Source organism: Marmota marmota, unplaced genomic scaffold (assembly GCF_001458135.2).
Source record: "Marmota marmota marmota unplaced genomic scaffold, marMar, whole genome shotgun sequence".
Taxonomy (NCBI): domain Eukaryota; kingdom Metazoa; phylum Chordata; class Mammalia; order Rodentia; family Sciuridae; genus Marmota; species Marmota marmota.
Genome location: NW_026000241.1, coordinates 14743802 through 14770035, shown reverse-complemented (window position 1 = coordinate 14770035; position 26234 = coordinate 14743802). Strand labels below are relative to the sequence as shown.

General features: G+C 36.2%; 1 protein-coding gene across 5 annotated transcripts in view; it reads left to right on the top strand.

Annotated features, from left to right (window-relative positions):
- Wdr48 (WD repeat domain 48) overlaps positions 1–26234 on the top strand; it is a 44661-nt gene that overhangs the window by 3822 nt on the left and 14605 nt on the right. For 3 of the 5 annotated variants that reach the window (XM_048794887.1, XM_048794886.1, XM_048794885.1), the window contains exons 2-12: positions 9764–9904; positions 11860–11938; positions 12542–12624; positions 12738–12867; positions 12949–13062; positions 14755–14843; positions 15200–15301; positions 20014–20238; positions 22335–22409; positions 23290–23392; positions 24970–25067. In XM_048794887.1, coding sequence (XP_048650844.1) covers positions 9764–9904; positions 11860–11938; positions 12542–12624; positions 12738–12867; positions 12949–13062; positions 14755–14843; positions 15200–15301; positions 20014–20238; positions 22335–22409; positions 23290–23392; positions 24970–25067 — 1239 coding nt within the window. The remainder of the gene's footprint in view (positions 1–9763; positions 9905–11859; positions 11939–12541; positions 12625–12737; positions 12868–12948; positions 13063–14754; positions 14844–15199; positions 15302–20013; positions 20239–22334; positions 22410–23289; positions 23393–24969; positions 25068–26234) is intronic. The other 2 variants (XM_015489470.2, XM_015489469.2) reach the window with 1 other exon arrangement.

Sequence of the window (26234 nt, the reverse complement as noted above, 5' to 3'; positions counted from 1 at the left end):
GGGGGGGGGGGGGGTACTTTACCACTGAGCTACATCCCCAGGCCTTTATGTTTTGAGACAGAGGTTCACTAAGTTATTAAGGCTGGCCTGGAATTTGTGATCCTCCTGCCTCAGCCTTCCTAGTCACTGGGATTACAGGTGTGTGCCACCTCACTGGACTGAAGTTGAATTACTTTTTATTTAGGATGGTTAATAAAAATTTGATAGTGATATGACGCCTTAGAACAGGAATCCACAAACTTTCTGAAAGGATCCAGATGGTAAATGATTTGCTTTCGTTATTTTGGTACTAGGGGTTGAACCCTAGGGTGCTTTACAACTGAACTACATTCCCCCATCCCCCCCACCCCGTCCCTGCGTTTTATTTGTTAATTTGAGACTGGGTCTTACTTAGTAGTTCGGGCCTCACTAAGTTGCTGAGGCTGGCCTTGAACTTGCAATCCTTCTGCCTCAGGCTCCAAAATCACTGGCAGAAAGTAAATGTTTTAGGCATTGCAGGCTAATCATATTTTAACGAGTCAACTCTATGTCATAAATGTTCAACTGTGCCATTATAATTTGAAACCAGCGTAGATGGTACCAAAATGAATAGGCATAGCTGTGTTCCAATAAGGCTAGTTTACAAAAATAGGACTTGGGCTGGGTTTGTCCAACAGGCAGGTTTTACCTAACCCCTGGTTTAGAAGAAATCATGTTAGAAGGTGTCCTATTATATTTGCAAGATTACTTTTTAAAATACTTTAAAAAAATCAACTGAAATATAGGTACAAGCAGAAGGTCATGGCCCATAAGATTGGACAGGAAAAACACATATGGGAATTATTTATATTTGGCCAGTTTTTCTTGGAATGGGCTAAATAAACCTGATAGCCAGAAGTAGCCTTAAATGAGAGCTGTGCAATTCCATTAATAAGACATTGTAAGAACAGGCAAAACTAGTCTGTGATGAAAATAGATCTAGATTGCCTGGGAATGGAGTATGCAGATTGGGAAGAAAATGAAGGAACTTTTTTTCGTGATAATGTTGTATGTGTCTTTGAAAGGGCTTATATAGGTGTGTTCATTTGTCATAACTATCTATGGCACATTTCACTCTGTGTAATTTTACCTTAAAAATGATAAGCAATGCTGGGCGTGGTGGCACACACCTGTAATCCCAGCAGCTGGGGAGACTGAAGCAGTAGGATTTCGAGTTCAAGGCCAGTCTCAGCAAAAGCAAGGCACAGGGCAACTCAGTCAGACCCTGTCTCTAAATAATCAGGCTGGGGATGTGGCTTAGTGGTCAAGTGCCCCTTAACCGCCCTCAAAAAATGATTTGCATGTGCTAGAGTCTTAAGTGTGTATGATGTACAGCTTATTTTCAAAGCCATCAAAAATATGATGAATCAAATGGATGAATGTGTTAAAACAAATGTAGACTGTTAATTGAAGAATATGTGTGGTGGATATATATGCTAAATTTAATTGTGTGATTCTTTCTATTTTTGTGTTTTAAATTTTTCACAATAAAATACTGGAAGGAAGTTGGCTTTAAAGATTTGAAAGTGGTTAGATAGTGATTAGCAGTGGAAGAGGGGGAAATGAAATTTTTATTTATGGTGGGGAGAAAAGGCCTTGCTTGAGAAGCCAACTTTTCAGTAAGGGTCTGAAAGAAAGGAGAAAAGTGAGAGAATGATATAGCAACACCACCTTCTGGGAGAAGAGCATTCCAGTGAGATTATCAAATGCAAAAGTCCTGAGGTGAATGCTGGCCTGTTTCTGATCAGTAGAGACACGTTGTGGTTGGCCTGGGGCAAGTGAAACAAGAGAAGCAGAAAATGAAATTCCGAGAGGTGGTTGGAGGTCAGATCTTGTAGGGCCCTACACTTTGCAGTGAGCCCTGAGTGAGATGAGAAGCAGTTGTTGGATTTTGAGCAAATGAATAATGTGATATATGGTAATGCCCGCCTCCCATATCTGCAGTTCATTTTCCACTGTTAGCTGTGCTAAAGTGCAGTCTGAAAATACTAAATGGAAAATACCAGGAATAAACAATTGTAAGTTTTAAATTATCTGCTATTTCAGGTAGCATGATGAAATCTCATGCCAGCCCAGCCACCCAAGAGGTGGCTTTGTTCAAGGTATTCATGCCATTAGTAACTACCCATTAGTCATTTGTTAGTCATCTAGGTTATCAGTATCTTGGTCATCAAATCTCCTCTCATGTTATTGTAATACTTATGTTCAAATAACCCTTATTTTGTGTTAGTTAAATAATCCATTATTTTATAATGACCCCAGAGGACCAGAGTAGTGATGCTGCATAGTGCTTCCTTTAAGTGAAAAATTGAAAGTACAACCTTATAGATACATATAGGGAAAAACAACATGGTATGTATAGGATTTAATACCACTTGTGGTTTTAGGTATCCACTGGTGGTCTTGGAATGTATCTGCCATGGATAAAGGGGACTACTGTAATGTGTTTTAATAGGCTTAGCAGGACTTTTTAAAAATCCAGATGCCATGAGATAGTGATTCCAGCCAGTGATGAGAAGGAATTGAACTCTGGATAAGTCTCAAAGGTAGAGCTAGCAAGTCTTGCTGACAGGTTTTGAGATAAAAGAGAAGTGAGGATGACATCAAGGTGTTTTGAACTTGAGCAACTTGTTGGAGTAATCATGAACTGAGATGGAGGAGACTTCAGGAATGGTAGTTTGGAGAGAACTCTCAGGAACTTGATTTGGGGCAAATTCCAATTAAGGTATCATTAGAGATCCAAGTGAAGTAAAGTACACCCTAGAGGAGCCTAGGGGACTCACCCAGAGCATCTCATTTCCGAGCCTGAAATGGTTTTAAGTCTCTCCCTTTTTTTTAAATGAACTTTTTTGTTTATTCCATAGTATATGAAGCGTGTTTGTTTTTGTATTGTTTAGTTGCTATGGTAGAAAGAATGGGCTCCTAATCCCTGGAACTTATACATACGTTAGTTACATGATCAAAAGGACTTTGCATGTGTAATAAGGTTCCAAACCTTAAAATAGAAGGATTATCCTGTGAGCCCTTAAAAGCAGAGGACTTCCTCCAGCTGGAGGCAGAAGGCAGTGAGATGTGGCATAAGATAGCTTTGAGGTGTGAGTTGGATTCCACCCTCCACCGCGAGAGGGCCACGTGGAAAGGATGAGAAGGAATGCGGACAATTGCTAGGAGCAAAGATGAACAGATCCTTAAATGACAGCAAGGAAACAAAACAGGGACCTTAGGCCTGCAGTCCTAAGGAACTGATTTCAACCAACCAGGATGAGCTTGGAAGCAGGCTCTTTACTAGAGCCTCTAGTCAAAAGCGTAGATTGCTGGCCCTGATCAGTTTGGGCCTCTGAGACCCTTGACAGAGGACCCACTTATGCTCAGCCTTGACTTTTTGACCCTCAGAAGTGAAATAATAAATGGGTATGTGTAAAGTCACTGCATTTGTGGTGATTTGTTACAATAATGATAGAAAATCAGTCTGATTACCTCTAAGTAAAATGGTGAGGAAAGAGATATGTTTTTTCTCATGACTGTTTCTACCCTCTGGCAGGTTGCCAGTAACTCTAGGGTATTTAAGTTTGAGATGCTTAGACAGATCACATGAAGTTCAATGGATCACCCATCTGATTTCTTTGTTTTAGGTCCTAGATAATTGTTGAAGAAATTAGTCAAAGAGTGCTTACCCAGGCTGGGGTAGTAGCTCAGTGGTAGAGTACTTGCCTAGCATGGGTGAGGCACTGGATTCAATCCTCAGCACCACATAAAAAGCAAATAAATAAAAAATAAAGGTTAAAAAAATTTGCTTACTGAGCCAGATACAAATATTTACATTTTTGTAACTTAACTGGATACTTGTTACCTGGGGGCTAATCAATTATTTTTTTCCCTGTCAGTCCCTTTAACTGGTTCTTCCAAATGTATATTTCCTACTGATGACCTGGCTTCCCATCCCATTGCAAAGCTCACTTAGTACACTTCCCCATTTTTTTTAAGTAAATCATGATGGTTGGATATAAGTTCTTATCTCTGCTTTAAGCTGTGCCCTTGGGGCAGGGGTGGGGCAGTGCCTCCCAGCTATCAATATTTGTTTATTTGCTACTTTGTTTAAAGTATTAAAGTGCACTATTAAAATGTACTCTTTTTAAAAAGAAATTAGAGTTTTATAGTTACATGTGATAGTTGGGTTCATCCCAACAAACTCATACATGCATGGAAATTGATTTCAGTTAATGACCCTCCACACACTTTTTCTTCCTGTCCTCCCTCTCATCTCCCATTCTTCTGCTCTACTAGACTTCTTTTGCTTGTCTATTAATTTATATTCAATTGCTAACCTACACTCTTGACTTTGTCTAAATGAAGCTTTTCTATGACCTTGTTCACCAAGTTATTGTTTCTCAGACCGATTCTACTTTTGTTTTATTTATTTATTTATTTATTTACTTACTTACTTACTTACTTATTTATTTATTGCTTTCATCCCTTCTGCTTGCAAAAGCTTGCCTGTATCTGGGGAGAAAAATTTCACTTGACTTGCTGTCATTTCTAGTTCGATCTTTCCCTCATTAGAACACACTGTAGGGCTGGGGATGTGGCTCAAGTGGTAGCGCGCTTGCCTGGCATGCGTGCGGCCCGGGTTCGATCCTCAGCACCACATACAAACAAAGATTTTGTGTCCGCCGAAAACTAAAAAATAAATATTAAAATTCTCTCTCTTTCTCTCTCTTAAAAAAAAAAAAAAAAAAGAACACACTGTATTCTCAGCTTTTAAAATAGTGCCTGACAACTAGGGAGCACTTAATCAATATTAGTTGAAAAAATTAAATTATGTTTTTCCTCTTTCTATATCCAGACTTTTTAAATGAGTTTTTAATGTGAAATGTCTTGGAATATATCAGTGTATATAATTTGTCTTCATTCTTTAATAACCACATGAGGTAATTTATATAACTATTTCCTTATCAGATATATTGTTTCTATTTTTACCATACTACATTAAAAATAGTAGTTATAAAATGATAGAGAAAGTCTTATAAAAGTAAATAAAGGACAAAGATAGATAATATAGAATGCATAAAAGATGGAGGATCAGTTTGAAAGTTTTAGCATACAACTGATGGGATTTCAAGAAAGAACAAAGAAAGCAGACCGGACATGAAGTACTACAAGCTTCCACGTTGAAAGGGCTTTCTAATTACATAGCAAAATTAGTGATAAAAAGACTAAATGAAGAAATATAACAGGAATAAAAGGGAAGAGCCTAAAAGTTTAGGGAGAGGGTATCCAGAAGAGACTGAAAATGAGGTCATATTAAAGTTGAATGAAACAAAATGGCATTGAATTCATTGGCAGTAGTGGATGCTAGAGGAAGTTAGAGCAACATCTTCAAAATCTGAGGGAATGTTTTGTTTTGTTTTGTTTTGTTTTGTTGGCAATGCTAAGGATTAAATCCAGGACCTCACACAGGGTAGGAGAGCATTCTACCACTGAGCTACAGCCCCAGTTCTTTTTATCTTATTTGTTTGTTTTTCAAGAATAAAATGTTTTATTACATAAAAAATTTTATTTTATCATCTAAACAGAAACATTCTCAAATTATAATGGAGAACTCTTAAACCACCAAAAATATAAATGTCTTCATTTTAAGAGGCAATAATATTAACAAGATCTTTTTTTCTTAATTTTTAAATTTGTTTTAATTAGTTATATATGACAGTAGAATGCATTTATGCACTTTGAAATATCATACATAGATGGGATATAATTTCTCATTTTTCTAAGTGTACATGTTGTTTTATTTTGAAACAGAATCTCAGGTTGCCCAGGCTGACCTCAAACTTGGATCCTCCTGCCATAGCTTCCCAAACAGCTGTTCTTATAGGCCTGAGCCACTGTGCCTGACCTTTCATGTTATTTTCGTAAGATCCTAAGGAAGTACTTCAGCAAAACTGGGGAATGAACAAGATAAATCAAAATTCTGGAAATTGTGACTATACCCCAGAAAAGCAGTATAAGAAAGCAGCAAAGGTGGCACATACTGTGCCAGCAACCCGCAGGGTAACCACCCCAGAGTACATTGAGGAGACGGAGGACTGAGGGAGCCTTATGAGAACAAAGGGGTAGGTGAGTTCCATGGTGCAGCAGTTGAAGAAAATCGAATTTAAAGTAGAAGAAAACATTGAAGGAGGAAAATAAAGAACTTTAGGGAAAACAAAAGGATCTTTGAGGAAGGAAGTTATTCATAATGTAGTACTTGGTTATAACTGACAGCCTGATGAAGTTACAACAATGTAGTACTGATTATTCAACCAATAATAATGTATCTATATAAGAAGAATAGACAAGAAATATCAAAGGTGGTTTTATATCCTAATCTATAATAAAATGAGTAAATTGGGAATGTCTAAAATGAATGTGCTGGAGTTGTAGCATAATATTTAGGGAAATGCTGTAACCCTCTAGTAGAAACAACCAAGAGTTAAAATTGGTTCCATTTAGGGATGAAGACTGGGTACTCTCAGGCAGTAGAGAGATTATTTTTCATTGCAATGTTTTGATAGTGTTTGACTTTCTAAATACAGGCAAGAATTACTTTGATAATAGATTATAAATTTTTAAAATAAAGTAATGTGTGTCCATTATAAAACATTTAAGCCACATAAATAGTCATGACTGAGTGGGGGAAAAAATCACCATAATCCTATCACTCAGGAATAACTGCTAGTATTTATTTCAAAATATATTATGTGTTTAATATTTTGAAACACTTTCACAATAATGATTATTATACACGATGTGTTGAATCATGCATAATTCACTTAAAATATACTATCTTCCTGTGTCAGTCTAGATCTTATCAACATTTTAAACAATTGAATAACACTATTTTATAGGTATGTGTGCCAAAATTTTTTCAACTAGGATACTTCTAATTCGTTTACATTTTTAATAACACTCCCATTGTAGATACATGAAGATGTCATCCCAGACTTTGCTTTGCTAAGAATTACTCTCCACCTGAAATGACAGCCCCAATAATTATGTTATCCTCCAACCCTTGCCTACTGGTTCAGTCAGATAATCTAGAAATCAGAAAATTAAGATTCATATATACTACATAGTCTCAGTTAAAGGAAATGTGCTCCAGACAAGAGGGCTTCGTGTTCCAGAGAAAGAGAGTCAGAGGGACTGAATTTGACATGGTGCGCAGAGAAGGATTAAGAGGCAGAACTTGACATTGAAGTCACCTTGGTTCCTAGTGGCTTTCCAACAGATTTCCAGTATATTTGCCTATTGTATGCCAGGCACAGTGGAGATAGAGTGGTAGGAGGAGCAAGGCAGACAAGGTCCTTGCCACTCAGAGCTTATTCTAATATAGGAAGAGATAATAAAAAGATAAATAACCGGAGTGTGCTAAAAACTGTGAAATAAGTAGGATATTGGTGTCAAGGGAAATGAGATCAGGGAAGGCTTTTCAGAGGTGATCTAAGACAGAAAGGGTGAAGGCAAGCCAGAGGAGATAAAAACTGGGTATCCCAGTGGGGTTGGAAAGTTGAGGAATCTTCAGTAAATGAGAAGGTCCTGAGGAGGATGAGTTCAGAGCTGATGTGTTTGAGGAACATAAAAGAGTTTAGGGTCACTAACGTGAAAGAAACTGAGAGGTTAGTCTGAGGTGAGTATAAGGGATGCAGGGTTAGAACCAAAGCATTGAAGGAGTTTGGACTTTAAATCTGTGGAAAATTGTTAAAAGGTTTCAACAGAGAAGTGCTACGATTTTATTTTAAAAATGCCTCCAGTGATGGCTGTATTTTCTGCCTTTCAGTTCTGTTAGATATCCTTGTATTCTTATGTTAAATTTTCTAAAAAATGAGAAAATAATGACTTACATTTGTGTCTTTTTGTTGTTGTTGATGTTAAATTATCAAGAATTTGAGTAGATTTCAGTTGCAGTTGCTTGTTTCCAAAAGACCAAGTTAAGAAAATATCTTAGTAATTATTTGGGTATGCAATCTTAGCCCTTCCGAAGGATAAATTCCATTTTGTTTATCCATTTGTCAATTAATGGTCACTTGGGTTGTTTTCACTTTTTGGCCATTGTGAATACTGCTTTAAACATTCTTATACTTACAAAAGGTTTGACTTGTATTTAGTCAAATAATTAACATCTTTTCATGTTGGAAGAGCCTTCTATATCTACAGACTATGTAAATATTCACCTGCCTTTAAAATTACTTGAATGACTATGTTATTAAATTTCAACTTTTTGTTTAATATAAAAAAATGCATTTTAGTGAAAATGGTAAATTCAAAAAAATGAATTTTTGGTTTAAGATATGGAAAAGGAATACATAATTTTCCCCCAAAAGACTCATGCACTCTTAAAATAAATTGTTAAATTAATTATGTCCTCCTTGATTTGAAACACTATGTTTATATCAAAATAGAAAGTTTATGATAGAAAATTATTCCAAATTTTTTATTCATTTATCCTGTTGTATATTCCAATTATGGTACACTATTGTAATTCCAGTAGCTTTATAATACCTTTTAAGATCTTTAAAGTAAGAACTGGTGTTGTGGCTCAGTGTTAGAGCACTTCTAGAAAGAATTTAATACTATTCTAACCAACGTTGGGTTAAATTTACAAATTTAGGCATGAATTGCCAATTTTGAATCTTTCTGTTCTGTAGTATTACATGTTTTCTCTATTTGATTTTTCTCTTTTGTACCATTTCCTATCAGTTATGTGTTTTCTTGTAAAATGTATTTCTAGGGGGCTGGGGTTGTGGCTGAGCAGTAGAGCGCTTGCCTCGCACATGCGAGACCCTGGGTTCGATACTCAGCACCACATAAAAAATAAATAAGTGAAATAAAGGTATTGTGTCCAACTATGACTAAAAAATAAATATTTTTAAAAAATGTATTTATAGGTATTTATCTTGTTGCTTTTATAATTAGGTCTCTCCCTCCCCCTGCCTTTGTATTTTGAAATAGTTATCTTATTACATTGGAAAAGTTTTGCTTTGGACTACCAGTCAGTGTATTGACTTTTTCTTAGTTATAATTCTTTTGGGTTGATTCTCACATGTTTTCCCAAGAAATAGAGGTCATCAAGGGAAAATGAAGTAGAAAAAAGTATCCTGAAGGAAAAGTTGAGTTTATTATAGGAACTCAGAACTTGAGATGGCATTCTGCTTGTCAAATTATGAAAGGCTTTTTTGAGGAAGCATATCATTTAAAGAGAAACCCGAAGACTGTAATAGGAGATAGCCTGACAAGTAGGAGGGAGAACTTCCAAATGGGGCCAGCATGTGCAATAGTCTGGAGGCCTTGTGTGCACAAGGACCTAGAACAAAAATGAGAGCAGGAAAGGCGAACAAGGCTCTTGAGGCTATGGTAAGGATTTACATCAAATCACGAGTTCAGCAGTAAGCAGCTGGATGGTTTTTGAACTGAGATGGGTTGCATTCCAATTTACATTTCCAAAAGATTACCCTATCTGCTTTGTGAAAATGAATTAAAGGCAAAGGAGTAGAAGGAGAGTCCAATTAGGAAGCAGTAGTTTAGGGCAAACTTAATCATCTTGGTCTAGGTTAACTTCTCTTTTTAGCCCTTTAATCTTTAGAGTAAAATAAAAATAAAAATTTTATTGGCTTGAAAAAAAGTTTTATTATTAATTGACTACTTGTAGACTACATCTTTTTATTGCATGGCTTATAACATCATAAAAAGCATCTGTTGATGTATTTATCAGGTTTCCTATGTTATTCGGGATGAAGTAGAGAAGTACAATCGGAATGGAGTCAATGCCCTACAGTTGGATCCAGCACTAAATAGACTTTTCACAGCTGGGCGAGACTCCATCATAAGAATATGGAGTGTCAATCAGCACAAGGTAAGGCAAAGATTAAGTTTACATTTAAAAATCTATAAATTTGTAAATTTTGGTTGCTTTTCCCTGTCTTATGTGATGCCTTTTTCAGTTTCTGATTTAATCTCTAAGCACTGAGTTCTTTAGTATACTCTATATTAAGACATTGAAACCAGAATTCTGTAAGCCTCTGAGAAAAATTACCCCCACAAGAATTTCACAAGTGTTTTAGCTAAGGCAAGGACTCCATAAACCAGGTTTTCTTTAAGAGCTCTTTACCACAAAGGACCAGTGATATTGACTGATAGGGAGTGATTACTTTCAGCAGTTTTTCTGCTTTAGAATATGACCCCCAAAAGTCTCCTTGCAACCATACTTTTTAAAAAAATTAAAAAGAAAGGATTAGGTATGCTTTCACATTATTTATAAGCAATTTTGAACAAATATTTGATTTTCTTCATTTGAAGTGAACAGGGTTCCCACAAAACCTGCAGCGCCCTATTACATTATATAAGGTTGGTATGAAACTATGAGGACAGCATAGTTTAAAACTCCTTCAGGAGTTTTAAAGTCTGCTTTCTTAAACAGGGAACAGAATTTAAATATATGGAAAAATAAATCCCACATCAAACAGGATGGAACTCTTTTGGTATTTTATTTAAATATCCGTATTGTGAATGACATAGAAAAGAAGATCAAGGAAGGAAAAGGAACATTTCCTGAGTTCTTAACTATGTGCCAGACACTCTTGGCACTTATATCTACCATGATTTTAATTCTCACAGCAATCTCTCATGTCAGCTCTTAGGATTCATCTTTATAGGTGAGAAAACAGTGTCAGAAAAAGCCATGGTTAAATGGCTAGTAAGTGGCAGAGAATGAGAACCCAGCCTTACTTCAAAACCCTGATTCTAGACCTCGTATTTTTAAAAGTCTGTATCTTTCGCAAGCTCTACAAGTCTGATATTCAGTGTTGAAAAAGATCTACTACTTAGTAGAGTTGCTAGATGAGGTCTCTCTAAATGGACTTCAGTCCAGTAGGCTCTGAATTCTTTAGCCAGTGGAAGCAGTGGTGACCCTGTGTCAAAAGTCAGAAAACTATTTATGTTTAGCTTTTAAATGCACTTATATTTAAATTGAGATGTCTCCTTTCTGGGAATTCACAGTATTTCAAACAAAGTAAGGAAAACTAATGTGGAATAATCTGGAAATCCTCTTGACTTGCCCTCAAACATCTTTTTCTAGTCATCCTTTTATGACATTTTTTCATATATGAAGAGAGTGGGGTTTTTGTTGTTGTTGTTTTGTTTTGGTTTTGCCCATGAAATGTCTCAAAGTTGCCTGTTTTGGGTATAGGATGTAACTAAATACTGGTCTTTAGAAGTCCTCTCCTGGTAATTAAGCCAGATGAGGGGAACAAGAGAGTCTCCAGTTACTGAACTGGAATGGTGACATGAACTTGCTCAGTCTTTCTTCTGTGAAGGACTGTAGAAAACATTTAAAACTCAAAAGATAAAAACAGCAGGAGGAGAAAGCAGAAAGCAGAAGTGTTTGTCTCCCTTTGCCAGAAGACCAGACTCCTCACCATGCTCCTCACACTCATTCTGTCCCTGCTGACTGCTGTGAGCCTTCACCACCAGAGTTAAGATTTCCCCAGCCTGCAGAAGCAAACCCCTTCCTGCAACACTTTGCATCACGCACAGTGCCTAGCCCAGAGCATGGCCTTCACCATCATAAGGCATAACAATTAAGTATTTATGCTGGAAATGTACCTTTTGTTACTGGTAAATGTCCTAAAACAAAAGTGTTTTCATCTGTTTCTGAAAGCATCGCCTGTTTGTAAAATTTTATTCTGAATTCAGTTGTCAGTTTGAAGACCTTAGAGCAGTGTTACATTAATTGAAAAATCTGAACAGATCTAGAATTTTTAATTATTTCATTCTCTAATATAAACTCTTACAATTTTTCTTTTAATTCAGCAAGATCCATATATAGCATCTATGGAACACCATACTGATTGGGTAAACGACATTGTACTCTGTTGTAATGGGAAAACATGTAAGTATTTCTTTGGATTATTGAGCTTTCAAAAGTTTTTAATTCAGTTTGATATATTTTTATATAAACTATGTTATTAAAGTCTAAAATACATACAAAAAAGTATACATACCTTGAGATTACAACTTAATATAATTCAAGAAACAGAAAATTGCCAGGAAGCCTGTTTGTGTCACCCTTTCAGTCATTGTGTCTTGCCCCAAGGAAAACTCTCTCCTGTCGTCTGAACACCATACATTAGTTTTACTTGCATCTGAGCTGTATAGCAGTAGATTCATACAATACACACGTTTTTTTCCCTTTTAGTCTTTTTGATACTTCTTTTGGTTTTTATTTTGGTAGGATCCATTTCTTGGTTTTGCAGTCTGAGAGAAATTTTTCTCTGTCGAATTAGTTGGGTGTTCACCTGGAACATTAGGAAAGTTTGCCCTATTAAAAATTTGGATGTGTATGTAACAATATCTAATAGGTTCTAGAGAGATCTTTGAAGAGTATATGAGTGTGAACATTAGTTTGAAATAATGTTACTTTGTTTTAAGATAAGTTTTAAAGTTATTATAAATCATACTACTAAGGGTTTTGCTAATTCTTTGGCTCTTCTAGTAATATCTGCGTCTTCTGACACGACAGTAAAAGTATGGAACGCACATAAGGGATTTTGCATGTCAACATTAAGAACGCATAAGGTAAAACAGCTAAAAGTTCTCAGTATCTTCAGTGTAATATTGAAATCTTAGCACTTTGGCTCATTTTTTAATTGATCTACAGAGTAGATCATAGTATGTCTGTTCTGTTACAGGATTATGTAAAGGCATTAGCATATGCCAAGGATAAGGAACTGGTAGCATCAGCTGGGTTGGACAGACAAATATTCCTTTGGGATGTGAATACTCTAACAGCATTGACTGCCTCAAATAACACTGTCACAAGTAAGGTGTTTGAAAAAAATTTCTTTGAAAGTGATCTGAGTTGACATAAATAAAGAATGGTTTATAAAACATCTTTGATAGGTTTGCATCGAGACAGTGGTTCATATTTTGAGAGTGCTTCTACCTACAGCGTTCTAGCCCCCAAGAGTATGATTGAGCAACAAGGAGATAGTTCCTCACTGCAATCTAAACATGGTAACTTCTCCAGGTGTAACCTGGTTATTTTTTGTACATGTGCATGTCTTAGCTCCCTAGCTAAAGTATAAGTCCCTGCGGGGTAGAAAAATCTGTCTTATCACTACTTTGTATCCCACAGGATTGCCTGGCTTAGACCCACAGGTGTTTTTGAAGGAGATGGTGATTTCCTGACAAAATAGTCAGTTTTCTGATTTAAAAGTATTACCATATATTAAGAGCTTTTGAGTTAATGGCCAAAATGGAAAGTACAGGGGGAAAGAAACAGAAAAAAAAAAAAAAATGTTTCCAGTGCCAGTCGAGAAGACCAAGTAGCCCTAAAGAATCTAGCCTATTTCAGAAGAGCCCAGGGAGGATAGGATTGTTTTAGAGGTAATTCAGAGATATTCACAACAGTTTAATAGTGCCGCAATTTAATCAAATAATAGATCTCAGGCTGTCACCTTAGACTTATGCAAATCTGGATTTGAAATTCAACATCACACTTGACCCAACCTCCTAGAGTCCTCTAGGGCAGATGTCAGAGGGGACTTGTAGGAGCACATTTTTAACATAGCTTGGACTGGAAGAACTATGTTCAAGACATGGACTTGGACTATCTGGAACTCCATATTACAGGTCCAACTTGTCATGAATCAGTGGAGTGCTCACAGTGACTTAGCCAAAATTGTTCTAATGTAACCTAGTATGTGCCAAGAAGGGCAAGTTGGGAGATTGGTACATATAATTCCTTGAATATCGTTTTACCAACCAGGAAATATATAAACTCTATGTTTCTCTTATTACCCTTGATTTTTTTCATCTGTATACCTTCTCAGTGATTGAGCAGCTAGTCCCTGCTGGGGGCTGTCCTGTCATTGGGCTCTGTCCGTATGTGAGGCCTTCCTCAAAGAGACACTAAAGAGGAGGGAACAAAGCAATAGAAAGAAGATTGTTACTAGGTCAGAGACTAGGCTTAATGGATACAGCTTCTGCTATTGTTGATATGTCTTGCTTAGAACTCTATAGAGATGATATCACAAGTTTTTTTAAGATTATAGAAATAATACTAACACTAGTTAACATTTATTGAATACTTACAAGTAGGCATTTTTCTAAATACTTCACATGTACTAACTCCATTACCGATCACTTCTCAGTATGTTTATTTATTGAAGGATTATGATCATACTGTATAGATAATTTTATATGCAGCTGTTTTCACTTTGGTATTATTGAGTTCTGGATCAAAGGGCATTTAACATATGATTCTTGCCATTAAGCACTACCTTTGTTTTTTGTCTGAATTGGTATATGAAAATGGTATTTTGTTTTGATTTGCATTTCCTTGAATAATAGTGAGTTTGGGCATTTTTTCCATATACTGGCACGTGTATATCTTTGAAAATGCATTATCTATGTGGATGGTTTTTAAATAATAGTGCAATTCAATTTAGCCAATATTTATTGAGCTAAATATTTATTGAGTGCTAATTGAGCACTTATGTACATTCAAATCTGGGAAAGATATGAACTTTGATAATAATACTATATGGTTTAGAATTATCTCCATTGTTGGTAGATTTCTTTTCCTTAAAGTACTCATAAAGATAAGATTCTCTAAACTGAATAATCAGACTTATAATTTTGCTGACTAATAACTAAACAGCTGATGATTTTTTGTTAACATTTAATTCCATTTGTCCTCAATAGCTTCTTCTTTAAGTGGGAACAAAGATTCCATTTATAGCCTTGCCATGAATCAACTGGGAACAATCATTGTATCGGGGTCCACAGAGAAGGTAAGGGGAGCTTAAAGAGTATGTTTGAACATAAGAAAACAAATCAAAATATTTTGATCTATGTAATTATTAAATATTTGGTTAGTGGTTTTTGCCTTGAGGATACTAAAAGAAAGGTGTTATTTGAATAAATGAGTATATAACTGTATGACTACTATGTACGTGGTAAAGTGGGTGGGGAGGTTGTGTAATTTCTGACATAAGAAAGTCTTTCCTAAGGTTAAGAACCTTAGCAATTATTGGCTAAAGCAGTATTTCCTTCTCAGAATTTAAAGGTCATATTTAAAAAGTCATCAATTATTTAAATTTGATTATGTATATACTCAATTTGTGTAATATTCTCTTAAAATTCACAGGTTTTAAGGGTATGGGATCCAAGAACATGTGCAAAACTAATGAAGCTTAAAGGGCACACAGACAATGTAAAAGCATTGCTGTTGAACAGAGATGGCACACAGGTATGTAGTTTCTCCTTACTAATGACCTTGTTAGAAATTTCCCTGCTTTCTATACTATTGCATAGGTTGATTTGAACCAAAATCCACACATAAATTGTGGCCTAATTTTTAAAGTTCTTTATTGCACATATAATAATCTTCATTTAAAACTCTTCTATTTGGAATCACTTTTAATAAAGGCAAAACAAGAATTTCATTAGAAAAGATCTACTGCTGACAAGTGTATATAATTATGGTGCATACAAGCTAAAATAGCTAAAAAATGTTACCTGCATAAAGCAGAAGGAAGGTTTGGTATTGAATGTTTTATACCATTATATAAAGTAGGAAACCTCACAATAGTCTGACTCTGGCAGATTTCATCAATTGACTATGTAGTCTGTAAATTTAATTTTCTAACAATGTTTAGAGTTAACATTTTAAAGAAAAACACATTAGTAATGGAACATTAGCTCTGTTGGCTACATACTTTGCAAATTAGAAATCTGAATTAAAGATTAGAGATGAAACTAATGAAATAGAGAGTAAAAAAAAATAATACAAAGGATCAATATATTGACAAGTTGGTTCTTGAAAAGATAAAGATTGATAAATACTTAACCAAGCAAACCGAAAGAAAGAAAGAAAGAAAGAAAGAAGACCCAAATTAATAAAATCAGAGATGACTTCCAGATATACTGAAATCCAGATCATCATTAGGGACTACTTTGAAAATTTACACTCCAATAAATTAGAAAATCCAACAGTGGACAAATTTCTAGACAAAAGTGACCTACCAAAATAGAACCACAGGATATAGAAAACCTAAACAGACAAGTGACAAGCATTGAGACTGAAGCAGTAATAGAAAGCTTTCCAACCAGTAATGGACTCTAAGCTGAATCCTCCCAGACTTTTAAAGAAGTTCTATTGCCATTGCTCCTCAAATTATTCCATGAAATAGAAAGGAGTGGGGAACACTTCCAAATGCATTCTATGAAGCCAGTATCATCTTGAGACCTAAATCAGATAAAGACATATCAAGGAAAGAAAACTACAGACCAATATTCTTTTGGGGGTTATGGGTAACTGGGGATAAACCCGGGCACTCTACATTGAGCCACATCCCCAGCCCTATTTTGCATTTTATTTAGAGACACGGTCTCATTCAGTTGCTTAGTGCCTTGCTTTTGCTGAGACTGGCTTTGAACTCACAGTCCTCTTGTCTCAGCCTCCCAAGCTTCTGGGATTACAAGCATGTGCCACCATGCTCAGCCAGACCAATATTCTTGATGAATATAAATGCAGAAATCCTTAATAAAATGTTAGCAAATGCTATTCAACAACACATTAAGAAGCTTGTACATCATGAAGTTGGTTTTATTTCAGGGATGCAAAGATGGTTCGATATAGCAAATCAATAAATGTAACATCACATAAGTAGAATCAAAGATAAATATCACATGATTATCTCAATAGATGAACAAAAAAGACAGAATTCAGTACCTGTTCATGATAAAAACAGTGAAGAAACTAGGGATAGAAGTAACTTACCTCTACATTGTAAAGGGTGTATATGACAAACTCAACATCAAAGTGAATGGGGAAAACTAAAAGCATTTCCTCTTCAGGAACTGGACAAAGATGTCCAGTCTCCTCACTCCTATTTAACATAGTACTTGAAATTTTAGCCAGAGCAATTAGGCAAGGTACGAGGATAATGGATACAAATAAAAGAAGAAGTCATATTATCTCTGCCTGTTGATGACAGTCTTATATCTAGAAGATCCGAAAAGCTTCACCAGAGACTCCTAAAATTAATTAATAAGTTCAGCAAAGTAGCAGGACATAAAATTAGCATACAAAAATCAGTAGCTTTTCTGTATACCAGTAGTGAGTCTGCTGAAAAAGAAATTAGGAAAACAAATCATATAGAGAATAAAATACCCAGAATGGCCAAAGCAATTCCAAGGATAAAACAATGCTAGAGACATCATGATACCTAGTTTTAAGTTATAATATATACCACGGAGCCATGTAACTAAAACAGCATGGTTCTGGATTAAAAGTTGTTTTTTGTAATCCTAGTCGCTCGCTCTGGGAGGCTGAGGTAGGAGGATTGCGAGTTCAAGACCTGCCAGGGCAACCCAATGAGACCCTATCTCAAAATAAAATAAAAAGTGCTGGAGATGCATCTCAGTGGTTGCGCATCCATGGGTTCAATCTCCAGTACTCCCCACCCTGCCCCCAATAAAAAAGAAGAAAAAGTGGTTGCTCTCAGGGAGCCTTCTCTTTTTTGTCTTAGAATACTTCTGACCATCAGAAATTATTTTGTGTTTTCTACCAGGATTGATAGAACTCTTGTGTTTTCTCTTCTGCTTCCAGCTGCACACTCAGGGTTTGGACCATATCACTTTTCTGTTGCAAATTGCTGAGGCACCAGGACTTTAAGCCATCTCGTTTGTCTTTCTTTGCCTCTCTGAGTTGTTAGACTTTACTTTCTGTAGATGTGTAGTCTAGGATCAAAGGTCTGAGGGATCAAAGCTTTACTGATTGCATTGCTGCCTCAGAGCAGCACTTTCTCCTGGAATGGGGAGCCCCTCTTGGCTCCCATCCCATAGAATGCCACAGTTCTCCCACACACAGGTTGAAGGTCTGCTCGTAAACTTTCCCCTGACAGTTTGTTGGTTAGTTTCTCAGTTCCCTTGTAAAGTAGTTAAAGTAGGAGAGAACTCTGATACTCCTTAGCAATTTGTGGATTCTCCTAGCATATTCATTTAATTAAGCTTGCCCAGAGTGCTAAAGTTACAAGTCAGGCCAGTAAATCTTTAACATTCCCTAAAACCTCATCTATTCAAGCACCTTCTAAATCATGAAGGCCCTAATTATCTTTTCTTTGAAGCTCTTTTCTTACTTAATTTCATACTCCAGCAACAGGAGTTGCTTGCTCCTTAGGGCCATTCTTTTTCCCAAGGAAATGAAGTTTTTATCCTCTTTGCAAGTCTCCACGGTAACTGGTCCAGAACACTAAGCATGCTGAATGTGAATGTGGGGTGGCTAATTCTGCCTGTTTCTGTTAGACTCACAGTGTGCTTGGCCCTAATTTGTGTGCTACCAACCTCTATGTCGTTGACTCTTCTGAACTTTCAGAAATTGTTAGAATTACTAATGTTAATTCACTTGGCTCATATGGAAAGTGTCCAAGGTCACAGAGAGTGAGTGATAAGCCTGGAACTAGATCTTGCTTCTACTGGATGTTAAGAATCTGGAGCTGAAAGGCAGCGGAGCACAACAGACACTAGGATGGCAATTTGTAAATCAATGGATGTGTAACTGATGTGATTCTGCAATCTGTGTATGGGGTGAAGGTGGGAGTTCATAACCCACTTGAATCAAAGTGTCGAATATGATATGTCAAGAAATTTGTAATGTTTTGAACAACCCACAATAAAAAATAAAAATAAATAAATAAATAAAAATTTAAAAAGGGAGCTATGAGAGAAGGAATAAGATGTGGCTCCAGGACTCCAAAAGGCATGCTGGCCTAATGCAGTGTTTGTCAAGCTTAGGGTACATTGGAATTACCTGTATAGTCTGTTAAACCCTACTGTTCTTCATTAGGTCTGGATGGGACTCAAGAATTTACTTTTTTTTTTTTTTTTGCATTCAAAGCTCAAGGCTAGAGAAGGAACTTAAAAGATTGTACAGAACTCTTAAGAGATCTGTTCAATCTTTTTTCTTCTTTTTTAAAAATATTTATTTTTTAGTTATAGGTGGACACAATATCTTTATTTTTTATGTGGTGCTGAGGGTTGAACCCAGTGCCTCACACATGCTAGGTAAGCACTCCACCTCTGAGCCACAATCCCAGCTGCACCCCTTTTTTATTGTTCTTTTTATATATCAGTGAAGTAGATAAAGTGGAATGAAGGAAAGGGAGGAGGTATGGGTTAGGGAAAGACAGTGGGATGAATCTGACCTAACTTCCCTATGTACATACATGAGTATTTCACAGCGAATCTCACTATTATCACCATCCACAAGACCCTAATTTAAAAAAAATAATAATAACTATAAGTAAATAGCAGAAAGATCAATAGGGTAGAGGGAAGGGAACAGACAGGGTGGGAGAAAGGGAGAGAAGAGGAATGTACTGAGGACTGAATTAGAACAAATTATATTGCATGCTTTTATATAATTATGTCAAAATAAAGAATTTACATTTTTAACAAGTTGCCAGGGAGACTGATGCTGCTCAGACCACTGCCATTTATCTTCAGCTGTTTTTAAAATCCATCTCCCTGCTGGATGTGGTGTTGTACACCTATAACCCATGCTATTTAGGAGACTGGGGCAGGGGTTTGGCAAGTTCAAGTCCAGCCTGGGCAACTTAGCAAAACCTTATCTCAAAACAAACAAACAAAAACCATCTTCCTCCCTTAGTAATAGAGCTTCAGAACAGGACTCACCTGTAGGATTTACAGGTAATCAACAGATGGCCAGGTAGAGAGAACAAAGGCAGTTTTGCTGAGAGTATCCCTTCCTTGATCATGCACTGTTGGCCTTTGGTCATTTCAGACTAGTAGATGCCTGTCAGAAGCCTTTATCAGAGAGAAATGCAAGTTACTAAATATGTGCACTTGACTATGTAGAGTCAGTAGAAAACCATACACAAGGTACAGGAAAGCAAGAGCTTCTTAGTTATGTCTCACCTTTCTTTTATTTGTTTGCAGTGCCTCTCTGGTAGTTCTGATGGAACAATTCGTCTTTGGTCTCTTGGCCAACAGAGATGTATAGCAACATACCGAGTCCATGATGAAGGTGTTTGGGCTCTGCAGGTCAATGATGCCTTCACACATGTATATTCTGGAGGAAGGGACAGGAAGATTTATTGTACTGACTTAAGAAACCCTGATATTCGAGTGCTAATTTGTGAAGAAAAAGCACCAGTACTCAAGGTATGTCATATATTATAGTTTTACAATTAAGGTTGTTGAACTTATCAGCCAAGTATACCAAAGTCTGTGTTAAAACATGAATCAACTGTGGGATTGAACAAAAGATCTTTTATCATAGGTAGAACTTGACAGGGCAAAGAAGAGTAGGCACCTGTTTGGATGGAAGAGTGTTGTATAGATACCTGGGCGGGTGGCATGTTAGTGCTGGAACAGTTTTGTAAGTTACCTGTGACTTCTCAGGTTTGTCAGTGATGCACAGCCCTCCCACTGGTGAATTCTAGTGTGGTTATCCCTTACTTCCTGACTGTTCTGACTGTCTGACCTGTCCTTAGGTGGAGTGTGAGCAGTTAAGGTTACTGTGAGCAGACAATAAAATAGGGGAGGTCTGGGAAATGTGTCCACAGTCTTAGGAGTAAGGAGGTAGACAAAGTATTCCTGAAGAAGAAGAGAGAGCAGGCTTCTTCGTACTCCACAGAGCAGTTCTGATAATCAGGATCTGTGATATGAGCAAAAGGGGACCCAAAGTAGATGGTAACTGTAATGGACCAGTAATCCTTTATAGAAGCAAAGAGTTGAGTCTGAACTGGTAATAATACATAGCATGTGGACAGGCAGCAGATTGATGGATAGAGACAAGCCTGGAAGAGAAATACTCTGCCAGAATCTCTTGACCATGAAGAAGAGACTAAAAGAATTTGGGACAGACATAACCATATATTTTAAAGAGCATTACTTTGAACTAAGATGGATTCCTGGCTACCAGCCCTGTTTCCACTGCTCCCGACCTATACTTTCTAGTATTGGAAGAATAGTGGATAAATGTAAAGTGATTGCACTTATGTAATATACATACATGCATATAAGGTTATTTATATGTGTGCAGCATTTTAAAAATACAGAAGTATATATGGTAATCTATTCCTGATGTTCCATTCTTAAGTGAGGGTACTCTTCACTTTTGCTGTGTTCTTACTATGTTTTTTTTAATTATATTTTCAAAGAAAAAAGAAATATATTTCCTTGTTATTAAGAAAGAGCATAAGGGCTGGGGATAAAGCTCAATCGGTAGAATGCTTACCTTGTATGCACAAGACCCTGGGTTCAATCCCCAGTACCAGTAACACACAAAAAAAAAAAAAAAGGAAGAACGTAAAAACTAGAGTAGCAAAAACAAAATTATAAAACATCTTCATTCTTTCGACTATATCCATTTAGGTCCCTCAAATTAACCACACTTAAAACTTTCATTCCTAATTAGAATAAATTATATTCTATATATATATGATTTTTCAGAATATATTATACTGTCATGTATAACCAAAATAAATAAATTGAAAAAAAGAGATGATAGGCATCTATATTAGAAAGGGAGAAGTAAAATTATCTCTCTTCACAGATGATAGCATCTAATATGTTGAAAACCCTAAAGATTCTATCACCAAAACAAAAAGAAAAAATCATTAGGACTAATAAGTGGAGCAAAGTCACAGGATATAAAATCAATGCATAAGCTGGGCATGGTGGCGCATGCCTGTAATCCCAGTGGCTTGGGACCTGAGACAGGAGGATCACAAGTTCAAAGTCAGCCTCAGCAGTGGCAAGGCACTAAGCAACTCAGTGAGACCCTGTCTCTCAATAAAAAATACAAAGTAGGGCTGGGGATGTGGCTCAGTAGTCAAATGCCCCTGAGTTCAATCCCTGTTACCCACCACCACCCCCAGGAAAAAAATCAATGCAAAAAAATCAGTTGAGTATCTATACAGTAACAGTGAACAATCTGAAAAGGAAATTCTGAAAACAAATCCATTTGCAATTGTGCCAAAAGAATAAAATACTTAGAAATAAACCTAAAAAAAAAAATTCTTTCAGCCACTGTTTTCCTGAGAAGTTCCTCCTACTACACTTTTATAGGACTATGAATTCCTTTAGCAAAGAGACTCCTTATTCTGGTCATCTGAGCTTTTAATATGTCCCGTATGTAGTGAACTTCCAATTGTTAGAACAAATGAGTTGATATTTAATAATGTGTTAGCTGAGCCTGGCAGTTCATGACAGTCGACTTTCCTTAAAGCAATATTTTTGTGCCTTGTTTTCAGATGGAGCTTGATAGATCAGCTGATCCCCCTCCTGCAATCTGGGTTGCAACAACTAAGTCTACAGTAAATAAATGGGTAAGTGAGCCACTGAATTCCTAGCAAAGGTTTGCAAATATTTGGTTTATTAACATGGACCTTCTAGATACCAGTAGCAAGTGCTTAGTATGAACCTGACTTTTAGTATGTCTCTGAGTAGCGGCAAAAACCTGAAAGCCCTTATGAATGTAGGTGTGATCCTGAGGGTCATTCTAAAGTTAGTAGTCTAATCAAAACCATGATACCCTTGTCATGAGCCAGCATAAATGTCTGATGTGGTTAGAACAGGCTCTGTTGCCTGATAAAGCCAGCTTCCAGCCTCATAAAGCTGCATTGGAAAATAGGCCATCCAGGTACCAGCAAGGCAGATCCTCATCAAGATTCTTATCTTTCTACATCTTAAGAGAAAGCATAAAATTGTGCTTTCACATTTATGTCCTTTTTCTTCTTAGCATGAAGAACAGGTATAAAAATAGAATAACAGGGATAGAAGTCATCTAAAGTACTGTTATTTTGAAATCTTAAAGAAGATTTAAGTTTTCTTACATACCAGACTATTTGGAGATTACAAAGGAAAGGTTGTTTGTGTTTATTCCTGTTTATATTCAGGTCAAATTCCCTTTCAGAATACTTATAAAAATTGTTATTTATCTTGTCTAACTTTCCTTGTACCAATTTGTAATCAACATAATTTTACCTGGAAGAGTATTCCTGCTTTCATGCCTAGTTTTTTCTCCGATAAGATGATATTCCCTCTTTAATATTTATTTTTTAATAATGGTACTGTGACTAAATATTTTTTGGTAGCTGTTCTAGTTGTTGAAGTTTTCTAATTTGCTTGTTCTTTAGATTTATTTTTCTTAGACTGGCAAAGCATGTAAAACAGAAAATGATTAAACAACAAATTTTGTTCCTTTAGACGTTGAAGGGAATTCATAATTTTAGAGCCTCAGGAGATTATGACAACGACTGTACAAATCCTATAACTCCCCTTTGTACACAGCCTGACCAGGTTATTAAAGGTGAGTAGGAAACTGAAAGGTATTATACTTTTTATTGAAGTTAATGATAGTTACTAAAAGTTGACAAGAACAAAGGTAATGATCTTTCTTTTTTTTTTTTTTTAAATGAGCCAAGAATTTATACAGACATTTCTCCAAAGAAGAAACAGATGGCCAATAAGCACATGAAAAGATGCTCAACATCATTAGGGAAATGCAAATCCAATCCACAGTGAAATATTATTTCATATCTCCTAGAATAGATACAATAAAAAAAGACATATGTGGGGCATAGTGGCACATGCTTGTAATCTCAGCTACTTGGAAAGCTGAGGCAGGAGGATCTCAAGTTTTTTTTTTTTTTTTTTAATTGGTTGTTCAAAACATTACAACCATACCACCCTGAATGCGCCCGATCTCATCTGGTAATGATCTTTCTATAAATTTAATTTTGATGAACACAAAAGACTATTAATGTATGGGTTTATTTTTGAGTTATTTTTAAAAATGCTACTTAGTGACTAAAAATGGGTGTTTTGAATTTATTAACATGTATTAATAGTACATATTAATGGGGCTTAGTGTGGTAATACATGAATACAGCAAGCACTAATCAAATCCAGCTTCCCTTTATCCACTATCATTTGCCCCTTCCCAGCCTCTAGTAATCACTATTTTATATTTGGGGTCACCTTTTTTTTTTTTTTTTAACTTCCATATGTTAGAGAGAACATGAAATACTTGTACCTGTGTCTGAGTTACTTCATTTACCCTAACGTCCTCCAGTTCCATTAATTTTGCTGCAAATAATAGAATTTCATTCTTTATGACTGAATGATATTCCATTGTATGTGTGTGTGTGTGTGTGTGTGTGTGTGTGTGTGTGTGTGTGTACATCTACAGTATACCAGAGAGATAACCTGAATGCCCATGTTTATGGCAGCACTATTCTTGAGTTAATTTTTAGGTCCAGCAGCAGAATAGCTCGGGTAAAACAGAAGCCTCTTTGTAAAGTGTATAGGGTTTAATGTTTTCTTTTGGCACAAGTCAGAAAAGACATATGTAGCCCTCAAATTCTACATACTTCATCTAGTTGTGGCAAAAAGCAAAATATGTTTAATGTGTTAGAGCTTGGGATTAGAATCCTAGGCAACACATTTCTCTTTTGTTTCTAGATGTTTGAGCTTCTGCCTTTAGAGTAGGGTATCCCTACAGGAAGTGAAAGAGAGAAGGAGATGGGGACCAATTCAGAGATGACCTCTCATTATTTGAACTTTACTTGTGAATAAAACTGTTGGCTCTCAAAATTCTACACTGGTAGTAAATAGCCCCGTGAAGTGAAGAGCTCTTTAATCTGTATTCTATTATTAAATCAGACAATTTTTTTCTTTGTTTATAAATTCAAATAATGAAACATAAGTAATTGATTGACCTTAAAGTACCTTGGGTATATTATATAATCTTCAGACTTGACTTCTCCTTTTTGATAGCTCATACGGTTAATGTTTCTATTATATGCCAATTAATAATTAGTGCCATAGTGTGAATTTAAATATGAAAGGATTGTCTCGCTAATTGTGTTTTTTTTTCCCCTTTAGGGGGTGCAAGTATTATTCAGTGCCACATTCTTAATGATAAGAGACATATATTAACCAAAGATACCAATAATAATGTGGCATATTGGGATGTATTGAAGGTAAGTATCTTTTTTGGATTAAATATAGCTTGTTGTTTCATGTTCCCCCTTTATATTTCCTTTTACATACATGATAATTAAGATAAAATTATTTAGGATTGGATTCTTAATATGTTTGTATTAGATAAGGTGATAGTTTATCTTTTTAAGCACCTAAATTATTTGAACAGAACCATTTTCTCTGATTAGTGTGTTAGTATTCATGCTGTCTTACCTAAAAATGAACACATGTGAAGTTTTTCATTGTTTACACTGTTGATTTGTTTGGCTGGACACTTCCTTGGTGTGAGAGAAAGCTGTCCTGTGAACTGCAGAAGGTTTAGCAGTATCCCTAGCCTCTGCCCACTAAATGCCAGTATTTCTACCCCATTCAAGTTGTGACAGCCAAACTTATCTCCAGATATTACCAAATGTTTGGAGAGATGTTTGGAGAGAAGGAGGAAGAAGGATACAAAATAACCTCAGGTTAACACCCACTGGGGTGCACAAAGTAAGTTTGACTCTTTCTTTAGATTTATAACCATTATTGTGGGTGGCAGTTGCAATCCTGGGTCACATTGTCCTCATCCTTTGGGATAGTTGAAGTGCTTTAAGCTGTTCACCCACATTCTAAACAGCACTGAAGAATTGGTAGACAGATTGAAATTGATTTCCTTTGAAAATTCTGCCAAGTGTCCCTTCTTAGGGTTCTTGGTATATTTGTTCAACAGATATTTCCTGGATTGAGTGAATACAGTGGGTAAACAATTATGTTTGAGGGCCATAAATGATGGAAAAGGGTAGGAGGGACTAAAGAAATGAAATGTGAACACCTTAAAGAATAAACAGATTATACAATAGCCTATGAACAAGGCAGTTACAGCTGGATAAGTCAGCAGAGCATCATGGTGGGGAAAGCATTTGAACAAGGGCTTAAAGATGTCCTGAAGATGGCTTATGGAGGTAGGGAATTTCAAGAAGTGGAGGAAATGACAGAGGTATTGGTTAGGGAAGGCACATGCTTTATTTAAATCAAGATAAACAGTTTTGTTTATAAGGGAGTGGTGGAGGTATAAGGATAAAATGTGACACTTAAGTCATTTCCCAAAGAGTCTTAAGTTGCAGGTCCTGGAGTTGACCTTTCTCTTGTACTCCCTAAAGAATCTAGATAATTTTAGAGCAAGAAAA